Consider the following 11,850-nt stretch of genomic DNA (forward strand, 5'->3'; position numbering starts at 1 on the left):
GGCTCCAATAAATGCGGGCGCATCGAATCCGGAGCCGTTCCGGCTCTCGAGGCGTATCCTCCCACGACCTCCTAAGCGTCGCTCTCCTTAATTGCATTCTTCATGCAAGACACTCCGGGCGGCGTGTATCCCACGGCACACGTATCTCCGCACGCGCCCAGGCCGCATCCGCCTCGAAGAACGCGCGTATCGCGGCCGCTTAACTGGCACTCCTCGCAAGCAGCAACTGGCCGATCCGATTTCCCAGGTAACGCCTCAATTAGCATTTAATAGCCTTCTGGTGTTCCCCAGGCGACGCATCGAGAGGAGGAGAAATACGATCGCAGCTGGCCACGGAGAAACCCCGTCGAGCGGCAAGTGATAGGCGCGCGACCAACGAGCAGAATTCCCCGAGGCTCGGCCCTCGGATGCCAGGCTAACCCGATGATCATCCCGGGAGCAGACTAGCCTGAAGCCCCGACCGGTCGCCTCGGCTTGCGCCAGCCTTGGCCGACCAACGAGCGGAATTCCCCGAAGCTCGGCCTTCGGATGCCAGGCTAACCCGATGATCATCCCGGGAGCAGACTAGCCTGAAGCCCCGACCGGTCGCCTCGGCTTGCGCCAGCCTTGGCCGACCAACGAGCGGAATTCTCCGAAGCTCGGCCTTCGGATGCCAGGCTAACCCGATGATCATCCCGGGAGCAGACTAGCCTGAAGCCCCGACCGGTCGCCTCGGCTTGCGCCAGCCTTGGCCGACCAACGAGCGGAATTCCCCGAGGCTCGGCCCTCGGATGCCAGGCTAACCCGATGATCATCCCGGGAGCAGACTAGCCTGAAGCCCCAACCGGTCGCCTCGGCTTGCGCCAGCCTTGGCCGACCAACGAGCGGAATTCCCCGAGGCTCGGCCCTCGGATGCCAGGCTAACCCGATGATCATCCCGGGAGCAGACTAGCCTGAAGCCCCGACCGGTCGCCTCGGCTTGCGCCAGCCTTGGCCGACCAACGAGCGGAATTCCTCGAAGCTCGGCCTTCGGATGCCAGGCTAACCCGATGATCATCCCGGGAGCAGACTAGCCTGAAGCCCCGACCGGTCGCCTCGGCTTGCGCCAGCCTTGGCCGACCAACGAGCGGAATTCCCCGAAGCTCGGCCTTCGGATGCCAGGCTAACCCGATGATCATCCCGGGAGCAGACTAGCCTGAAGCCCCGACCGGTCGCCTCGGCTTGCGCCAGCCTTGGCCGACCAACGAGCGGAATTCCCCGAGGCTCGGCCTTCGGATGCCAGGCTAACCCGATGATCATCCCGGGAGCAGACTAGCCTGAAGCCCCGACCGGTCGCCTCGGCTTGCGCCAGCCTTGGCCGACCAACGAGCGGAATTCCCCGAAGCTCGGCCTTCGGATGCCAGGCTAACCCGATGATCATCCCGGGAGCAGACTAGCCTGAAGCCCCGACCGGTCGCCTCGGCTTGCGCCAGCCTTGGCCGACCAACGAGCGGAATTCCCCGAGGCTCGGCCTTCGGATGCCAGGCTAATCCGATGATCATCCCGGGAGCAGACTAGCCTGAAGCCCCGACCGGTCGCCTCGGCTTGCGCCAGCCTTGGCCGACCAATGAGCGGAATTTCCTGAGGCTTAACCCTCGGATGCCTGGCCTAGCACCGGAAGGATTTCCTGAGGCCTAACCCTCGGATGCCTGGCCTAGCGCCGGAAGAATTTCCTGAGGCCTAACCCTCGGATGCCTGGCCTAGCGCCGGAAGAATTTTCTGAGGCCTAACCCTCGGATGCCTGGCCTAGCGCCGGAAGAATTTCCTGAGGCCTAACCCTCGGATGCCTGGCCTAGCGCCGGAAGAATTTCCTGAGGCCTAACCCTCGGATGCCTGGCCTAGCGCCGGAAGAATTTCCTGAGGCCTAACCCTCGGATGCCTGGCCTAGCGCCGGAAGAAGTTTCTGAGGCCTAACCCTCGGATGCCTGGCCTAGCGCCGGAAGGATTTCCTGAGGCCTAACCCTCGGATGCCTGGCCTAGTGCCGGAGGAACTTCAAGAGTCAGGAGTCGGCGAGACGCTACCAAGAGTTAAAAAGAGGAAGGACGAAAGTGAAATGAGGAAACACTTTGTTTGCATTAACTTTCGTTGCATCAGGGCCGAGACCCATACAACATGGCAAAACGCCAACATACAAAGAAAAGAACAAAGAAAAAGTACAGAGGGTCAGCTTGGAGGAACCCCCGGATCGGGAACGGCGAGCACGTCCGCGAAGGGTAGGGAGACGGTTGGAGAACCGGCAGGCAATGGCATCGGAGGGGAATCGAGGAGGGAGACCCCACTCAGGTCAATTCCGGGGTATTTAGTGGACACCCTTGCCAGACCTTCATCGAAGCCTAAGGCAAAGGAGTCGGACCCCGCATCCGACATGTCACGGATGAACTCGGCGGACTGACGATAGGCCTGTACCGCCTGACGCCCGATTTCTGCGCTCTTCCCGGCCAGCGCCGCCTCCGCTCGCTCCATAATCTGAGCTTTCGCTTCCATGACCTTCGCCACAATCCGCTCATCCGCCTCGGAGGAGACCCTCAGCAGATCGGCCCGAGCCTCCACATGCTTCGCCTCGGCAGCGACGCGAGCAGCCTCAGCCTCCTCCAGGCGCGAATGAAGTTCCTGGTTGCTCGCACGAGTCCCCTCCAAGGCCGACTCCAATTCGGCCATCTTGGCTTCAAGAGATCGGGTTCGGTTGCGGGCGTTGTCGGCCGACTGCTGGGCCTTCTCCCACCTCTCCCGGAAGTCGGCAGCCTTCCGGGACTGCTTTTCGGCTCGCTCCTCCGCCTTCCTGATCTCGCTTTCGAGACCCGAGGCAACCTTGAGTTGCTCCTGAGCCTCCAACAGTTGCCTCTCGAGGGCGGCGAAGCCGAGTGCCCGCTCTTCGGCCACCTGGAGCCTCGTCTCGAGGTCCCTGGTCGTTCTCCCCGCCGCAGCCTGGCCTCCCTCCTCTACAGCTTTCAGTCGGCTCTCGGCCTTCGCCAGGAGCCTCGCCTGTTCCTCGTGGCTCTCCTCCAGACGGATCATGTACTGGGCGAGCTAGGAGACAGGAAAAATGAGAGCGTCAAAGGAGGAGCGAACGAACAGTCCGACGGCAACGGCAACAGCACAAGGGAGAAACTCGAGGATGCCTGTGAAGAGAAAGGCAGACGGGGGAGGGCCCCCGGTTAAATAGGCAGAAAGGCGGGTGACGCCTCGGTGACGCCAGAGGACGCCTGGCTACCGAAGGATCGTTCTCGCCCCAAAGGCGAATCGACGCCATTAAGGAAGGATGTCCGCCGAAATCCGCAGACCGCCAGATCAGCGACAACCGCCATACGCCATAAAAAAAAAAGAAGAGCGGGGAGCTCGGAGCGCGCGCGCCTTTCCGAGGGATGGCGGCAATCTCGAAGCATCACTCCCTTCACCCGTTCCCCTCCTGGTTCCAGGCTCGGAAGTGGGGGGCTACTGTTACGGGGGAACTTAGCCACCATGCCCCACGTGACCGGCACGCGCGCCCAGGAAGACTACGGCTGCCCCTTGATCCAGCAATCCGACCTCGGGTCGGATATCTTCGGCTCCGCAGTCCGACCCCGAGTCGGCTGCCCCCTGGATCCAGCAATCCAACCTCGGGTCGGATATCTTCGGCTCCGCAGTCCGACCCCGAGTCGGCTGCCCCTTGATCCAGCAATCCGACCTCGGATCGGATATCTTCGGCTCCGCAGCCCGACCCCGAGTCGGCTGCCCCTTGATCCAGCAATCTGACCTCGGGTCGGATATCTTCGGCTCCGCAGTCCGACCCCGAGTCGGCTGCCCCCTGGATCCAGCAATCCGACCTCGGGTCGGCAATCTCTTGACAACAACAGACTGTTCTCCTGAGGCACGCCGCGGCCCCCTCCTCCACTACTCCCTGCAACGGCCGAATCCGGCGCTGCCCCACGATTCCCTGTAACAACCGTACAAAGCGGAGCTCCACTACGCCCTGCCATGGCCGTACCCGGCGCTGCCCCACGACGCCCTGTAACGGCCACGTCAGTGGCAACCCCATCGTGCCACACGATGACCAATCCCCAGAAAAACCCCCCAGCCTGATATATATGGGGCTGGGGGGGAAGGAGGAGGTGGTGGTGCGAGGCTTGCTTGCAGGTTTCCCGGCGGAAGGTGGAGCGCAACCAAAGCAATTCAAAGGGAACCCCGTTCACACCGCTGTGCCAATCGTTCTCGGTTTGGACCCTCAGCAACAGGTTAACCTATCTAAACCTGTTTATTAAATAGGTTGATTCAGATTTAAATCTTTAACCTGTTTAATCTATTTTGATCTATTCATAATCCGACCCATTTAGTCTATTTAAAATCTATTTAATCTGTTTGAAACCTGATTAATTAACATGTTTCTGACCTATTTAATCCGACCCGCTTGACCTATTTAATCTATTTAAATCAATTTAACCCGTTTAAAACTTGTATAACATTTTTTAACTCATTTAATGTATTTAATAAATAAGTTATATAGGTCATATCAGAATATCTATTTAATAAATAAATTAGATTCAAATTTAAAATTTTGATAAATTTAATAAATAGGTGATGGATTTTTGACCTAACCCACGTCCGACCCGATTGCTACCCGTTAGGAAAATTTAGTCATGTAACACCCCGACGAACACTAGTATTACGTTAAATGAACGCCTTCATTTGGGCGGGCTCTCATTCGAAACGGGATCTCGTCCCCGACGCTCCAATCCGCGCTTCCGGGTGAGTTCCCTTCTCTTCTTCTCTCCCTTCCCCTACCGGCCGAGAGCAACCAGAACCCCATTCGAACAACCCTTCTCACGCCGGAACACTAATCCTAACCTTAATCCCACTCTCGTGGTGTAGCCCTAACCCTAACCCTCACGTTTTCTCTTGCTGGACCTTAATAAAGAAACCTTGACGCGACACCCATTTCTAATCCGGCCCTAGTTGCAGGAAATTTTGATGCATGGTTATTTTCGGGAATGTTTTGCTTTTTTCCTTTCTCTTTTTTGTGCCAGATTTTGATTTGATAAACATTTTTGGTGACTGAAGAAATACAAATAAGAAAATGAAATATCTTATTATTATTAAACCATAGTTGGTTGAATGTTCCTTTGTTGCACGTTTTGTCATCTCTCTTGGATATGTCACCATTTTTTTCACTGTTAAATATCATTTGCATATCTAGCTGCCTGTGATTTGAGAGTTTTGTTATTCAATTTTCTCTAAATTGGTATTTTCTTGTTTGATGGTGGTTTTGTTTAGCTGACAAGAATGTGCGATTTTTCAAAAGCTAAACTTTTTTGGCATCTCGTATATGGTTTGTCTATAATTTGATTTAATTTCATATCTATGATTTCTATATGCTCTGGCTCTTTTTTTTGATAATTTAATGCTCATCACTTTTGTTGGTGTTCACAAACCCATTTGGGTACTCGCTTTGCCCCCTTTGGTGATGCCATTCCATCTAAATTTTATGAGAAGAAAGATAAAAAAGCCTCACCAGATCCCAAACCCGAAACTGCAGAATTTGAAACTCTGGAATTGCGGTTTCAGAGAGTTCTAATTCTTGGTTTAGCTCCTTGTGGCCCTTCTCTGATGCCATTTTTTCTGGCGCTTTTAGGGTTTTTAAGATTCGTTGCTGGAGTCGTAGCTTCACTCCCCCAATGGCCCATCAAACCAGTCTGCCCATGAGTTCGAGGGATTTGAATCTCAAGAAGTCCTTTAAACTCGGGATTCGATCGCTACTCACAGCATTCTCCAAAGAGGTAATTGTGCCATTTCTCTTCCCTGCCTTAAAACTTTCAATGCATCAAAATCTGTTCTTTTCCTTTTTTCCCGCCTAGTCTTATTGTTTTATTATCCATGCTAGTTAAATTATATGTCTGTGGATAAATATTGGCTTTGTTTTGTCATTTGATGGAAGATGTGTTTTCAAAATCAGACCTTTATAAGAAGCACAGAGTTTGGATGTGTTGCTGCCATTGGGAACATTGGGCGCTGAGATATCATCAAGTAGAGCTTACAAATTCGTTATGTCATAATAGATCCACACATAGTCTTGACACATACTTCTAAATATGGGCACACTCGAATTATCTGATGTAGGAGACAATCACCTTTCCAGGGATGGAAAAAGTTAAGCTGTCATTCTAGATTATAAACTAATGTACACCAAGAGAATGGAGCACCCTCTATCTTCGAATCATCAACACCTTCAACAACTATAAACATTTGCAACTTCAGCAATGACCTTCTCATTATAACTTATCTCCTATCAGCAAAGCAAACTGATTGATATAGAACAAATCTAACCACCATTATGAAGAGTTATTATGGTTACATTGTCTTGTTTGCAGATGCTGAAAGAAACATATTGTCTGAGTAAATCCCTATTTTAATCAATCAACTTCAACAAAATGAAGCATATTGTCTGAATTGGGTCTACTATTAGTCCTTTAGTTGTGTAGATGCATTTTTGCCCTTTTAATTTCAGGGTATTGATTCTAGGCTATGTCATTAATATGTTGAGCCTTTATCCTAACAACAAGGATGATTTATTTGTGTATTATGAATCTGTAGGATGTGCACAAAGCATTTTCAACATTTACAGATGCTGAAAGAGATAGCCTATATCGCATGTGTATTCAGGTGACAATTTTATCCTTATCTTTCTGACCTTGCATATGTGAAGAGCATATTTTAGACTACCTCTTGAGTCAGGAGTATGTCATAGATTTGAGTTAGAATTTTAACTAGAAACAGAAGCATAGATGCAAGATATAGCAATGATTTCTTGAATCCAGCTTTTTGAAACCTTAAATTTCATTTCATTTTGTTTTTATTCAGTAATTTGGTAGTTGATGCCTTCATATATTTGCACTTTTTGCCAGAGATGTTTTGAAGTGAATTCATTGCTATATTTGTTTTCAGTTTTCTGGTAAAAAGGTCTTGTTTATTTCTGTGCAAGAGTGTGCTTGTGTGTACTTGTCTGACATAATGGCTGCTAAGCTAGTATTCTATCCCTTTGCTGTCTTACTTTCAGGTCATCAAATCGTTGCATGAAAATATAGAGGTATGTATTACATGTTCTTCACCATTTCATGCTTCTTTATGCAGTGATACCTTCCTTGCATGTATTATCTAAGTAAACTTCTTTGTTTCCTCGTGAAATATGATGTGTGCACCCACGGTAGCTTGACTTGATGACGGTCCTTTTATCAATAGCTTCGTATCTGCTGTGATTTAATTTCCATGCACATCATTGGGTAAGTTATAGAGATTGACATATGTTATGATAGTAGCATTCTGTTGTATGTAATGGTTAAAATTAGATAATTTTAGCGCTGTTGGACATGGAAATTATATGTGTCCTTCTAAATAACCTGAGCAAACCTTTAAGTGCACTGGTTGAGTTGGTAAAATCATTGGATGTTGGATACCGATAATCTAGCCCCAATCCTGCCTTCACCCTAATGTTACCTGGACATGTGACACGGGTGTCATGTGTCCAAGTATCCTAAAGTGTTGGATACGGGATCTTTCAATAGATTGGACACTGCTGGTTGGTATTATATATATATATATATATGTCCTAAATATGTATGGCTATATGCATATAATGTATAAGATGTTGGATCAATTGCTTTGTAATTTCTTAGAATTCATAAATCATTTTGTGCTGAATGTTGTGTTAGACTTGAAAACTTTTGGATATAATATCAAAAGTTGATATGTAACCATGATGTCATTATGGTTCACTCATTTGAAATGTGAAGGAGTGTCGTGAAGTGTCTGGATGTCTGGGTGTTTGAGTGTCCAGACGTGGCAAAAAACCTAGATGTTGAAGTGTCCAGGTAATATTGCCTCACCCTTATTTGGGCCAGGCTTTCTCTCCATTCCTACTTCTGGAAAGAAAAGGAAGATCTCACCTGATAGTGTTGGTTGCCGAGTCTGTTGATTTGTTGGCATCTTCAACGGAAAGTTTTAAAAAGTAAAAAAGATTTGATTTGATATGTTTAATTTAATGCATTAGGAATCTGTCACGCTGAACCTACTTTGAATCGGCAAGTCCTGAATGTAGGTGTGCTATACTTGAACTGCAATGATTAGCGAACACTTTTGGCTTGGTTTTTATGGAATAATAATTAAACATTGTTGTAGTGAGACATGGAATTAGTTTCTGCTCATATATTCATATACTGGTTTCAGTTTTTTTATTTCCACCTATTGTTGTGAAAATTTGCAATTTTGTTCTATTTTATGTCCTCCGTGTAGATCATTTGAATTGTTTCTTTGTATTTTGCAGGAGGAGTTTGAGTCTATATGCCATGAAACAGAGGTGCTGTTTATCATATACCATGCCTTTTCTTTTTTGAATATAGTACTGAACATAATGCTCTGTTAGTAATTTGCAAAACAGTTGGTTGTTAGTTTAACCTTTCTTATTATTTGCATGCCCACACATGTGAAGTCATCTAGGTCATTTCATAGGAGTTTATGACTTATTTTGCAGGAAAATTTGAGTCTATAAATGTCATAACTAAATCAGGTTCTTGGTCCCTTTTGTTCTTCTCTCACTGAACTTCAATCCACACTAGGATTTTCTTGCTAAAACATATATATATATATATATATATATATATATATATATATATATATATATATATATATATAAATATAATCTGTGTATGTGTATGCAACAATCAAAATGCAATCATAAATATTTTGTACGAAATTAAATATTTTTAAGGAATATATTCTAATTTAGAAAAGGATTATTTATACAAGTTTGATTTGTCACAGGTAGGTACGACTCTTGACATGGTAGAGCAACTAGTGGAAGAGCATCATCTTGACATTTTATCTTCAGACAAGTAAGTACTTGTTTTATTTTTTATTTTTGAAGGGATGGAAAAACTGATATTTGCTTGGAACCATACCACTTGAAGTTAGTAATTGTAGAAAATTGAGATGATATACCATTTATACCTGTCTTGTGGTCTAGAGTTATATTGATTGATGAGACCTGTTTTTCAGTATCATATATATATATATATGTATGTATGTATGTATGTATGTATTTATGTATGTATGTATGTATGTATATTATATATCTACACACACACATCTATGTTGTAAATGTATGTCTTTGTAAGCTTTTCATATCAATGATCATGCTTTATCTGTTGGAGTAGCTGTCAATAATGATCTGCAGAACTGGTCTTATTGATGATTGAATGACCGAAAAGCAGGACGAACATAGAAGATATCAGAGAGAAGATAACAAAAGCAAAGAAGGATGAAATTCAACATTTGACAAGTCTGTTACAAAGGGTAACTTTACTGATAGAACCCCTGTACCTTTTGATAAAATTGTTATTTCCTTTCAAACAATAAATATATTTTTAATGGACTTAAGAATCACCAATGTCTTAATGACCAAGGGTTGAAATCTTGTGTCTACCAGCCCTGTCAGGGACTAGTCAGTGCAATGGGGCTGATACATGTCACCATTAGGAAAACCATTTGTATTGCCTCATATGGCCCATATTGAGGTGTATCAATTCCATAACATTTGGTATACTTTTTCCCCTCATTTATGCAAATACATATCAACGCATGCCGCCCCAGTATCACCCCATTTTGAAGATCCTACTATACCAGCCAGCCATCGTATAATGCTGTTCCTTGAGATTTGAAATCTGCTTATGACTAATGAGCTTCAATTAATTTAATTTCTTCTTTGTAGCGAGCAAGGTGGAAATCTTTTATTGTACCTATGCCTCTATGTTGTATCTCAAAGCATCCTATAATAATTATATTTGAAAGCAAAATTCGAAGTATTACAATCTTAAAATTGGAATGGATAATGTTAGTGTGCAGAGGTTCTTGGTAGAACAGAATGATGATGATCTACTGGAACAGCAACTTATTTAGTAGGAAAACCATTGTTTTTCCCTGCACAAGTGACATCACACAAGCTATTAGTAGATTTAGTGATCTTAGTTTTATATTGTCATGCTGGAGTACCTCCTTCAGCAGCTCCTTATTCGTTGGGTGTTGTTTCAGATGGCATAGAGCGTGTTCTTTCTATTCATTCACTGGGTTCAATCAGTAAAGTAATGCTTGGTGTTTCTAGTATTAGTACATACACGTGCAGTAGTAATAATGCCTTCTTTTAAGACTAAGAATATACAGGTTTCAAGAAGAATATTTATGTTCACAACTTTGTCTCGATTTCTTTTTTATTTTTCTTTTGGCTAGGCAAGGGAAAACAAGAACTTGCATACTGTGCATGTTAAATGCCCCATTTATTCACTTCACCGATTCAAATGATGGACAGTCCAAACATCTTTAACTTCTTCTCTTCAATTCCTAATGTACTAAAAACAGTTCTGGTGTTTGTATGTTAGCCAGTGTTAAGCGCTGATGGAAACATGGATGATTGATTCTGGGCAAGAGGGTTGTAAAAGTGCCCAAAGCAATGATGTCATGAACTAACTACAAGATTAGCAAACTGCCTACGAATATCTTCACTATAAAATCAATTATATGGTGACAGTTGCTGCTGCTACATATATAAACATTTATAACAATATCCTAATGCTTGATAAATTTAAACTTAATCACTTGGGTGGTCTATTTTAACTATAAAAGAACCTTTGAAAATTTATGACTCGCTATAAAGGCGTAGATCAATACCTAACCTGCAGGCTGTTTTAGGATTCTACATGCTCATCTAAAAGTGAATAAATGACATGGCAGGTATTGGCAACATAACTGATTCATATACTATATTTGACAGGACTGTATGCATGCTGCATTAGGTTTGTTACTATTGACACTTGTCACTTTTGGTTCAGGCTGAAGAACAAAATGATAATATGAAGGCTCGCATTAAATCCCTCAAGGAGAGGCGGAACTTCCCAGTCACTGCAGATGCCGTTGAGAAGGTATCCTGACAACCTTTTCTTTCATTTCATTACTAATAATAAGATTTATCTTGCTTATCGTGTCAGTTTTGCTTCTTGTGTATATTTTGCAGTTGAGAAGCTGGAATGAAAACTATGAACGGTATACTAGCAATTGAACTGCTCCCAGCCTTCGTTGTTATAGTATCTTCCTGTTGTATTTGATGTACTTAGTTATTATAGTATCTCCCCGTTATATTTGATAGACTTCCATGTAAGTGCTAAAACAAGCTTAAGCCATGAGAAAACTGGTGCTAAATTCTTCTATGGAATTCTATTTTCACCATAAAACAAAATATTTGCGAGTATTAGTAGTGGGGCAAAATTATGGGCAAGGTGTAAGGTGATGTCTTTGGTACTTGCATGTAATTTATAGTGGAGACTAAAGGCTTATGTCCATTTTATATGAAGGAAAAAACCTTTTCACCTGATAGGAGCTAAGAACCATCATGGATAGTCCAATACTTTTGTAGAAAAATAAGAATTTTGTTATCTTCGTCAAATGTTCCATTTACTTCAGCAATTCGAAGATGGCCAACCTGAACATCTTTTATTTCTGTGGATGGGGTTAGACAAGCATTGAAAGCTCTTGAAATCTGAGGCATGGTAGCAGATGGGTACCACAATCGAATTTGCCAAAAGCTTAGAGAGACGAGTATATACGCCTTTGAGATAATTCCAGCTCCACAAACTTTGAAGTCACGAGCCCATCTCGGGGAAGAACCAGTTCCATTTTCTGATAGATGGGTGGCTCATTTATCTGAAAGCTCAGCGGATCAACTCATCTGAAAAAAAGATGCAAAACTAAAATATGAAAGGTGCACTGATCAACAGTTCCCAGGAGGCCAACAAGTACTAAATCTTGATTGCAGGAGA

At 44.8% G+C, this 11,850-nt stretch overlaps 1 protein-coding gene across 1 annotated transcript; it reads left to right on the forward strand.

Annotated features, from left to right (window-relative positions):
- The first annotated feature begins 4,667 nt into the window (after positions 1–4,667).
- On the forward strand, positions 4,668–11,299 carry LOC120105906. The gene is made up of 9 exons (XM_039118672.1): positions 4,668–4,741; positions 5,625–5,769; positions 6,584–6,652; positions 7,047–7,076; positions 8,310–8,342; positions 8,807–8,877; positions 9,256–9,337; positions 10,867–10,956; positions 11,049–11,299. The coding sequence occupies exons 1-9, from the start codon at positions 4,668–4,670 to the stop codon at positions 11,091–11,093; spliced, it is 639 nt and encodes a 212-aa protein (XP_038974600.1). The 3' UTR covers positions 11,094–11,299.
- The last annotated feature ends 551 nt before the right edge of the window (positions 11,300–11,850 follow it).

This window comes from Phoenix dactylifera, unplaced genomic scaffold (assembly GCF_009389715.1).
Source record: "Phoenix dactylifera cultivar Barhee BC4 unplaced genomic scaffold, palm_55x_up_171113_PBpolish2nd_filt_p 000391F, whole genome shotgun sequence".
Lineage (NCBI taxonomy): Eukaryota > Viridiplantae > Streptophyta > Magnoliopsida > Arecales > Arecaceae > Phoenix > Phoenix dactylifera.

Bases quoted from the DNA above. Each gene is read 5' to 3' on its own strand.
- LOC120105906 (XM_039118672.1), top strand. From the start codon at position 4,668: ATGAACGCCTTCATTTGGGCGGGCTCTCATTCGAAACGGGATCTCGTC. The intron at 4,742-5,624 runs GTGAGTTCCCTT...TGGCGCTTTTAG, and splicing joins GCTCCAATCCGCGCTTCCGG to GGTTTTTAAGATTCGTTGCT. The intron at 8,878-9,255 runs GTAAGTACTTGT...ACCGAAAAGCAG, and splicing joins GACATTTTATCTTCAGACAA to GACGAACATAGAAGATATCA.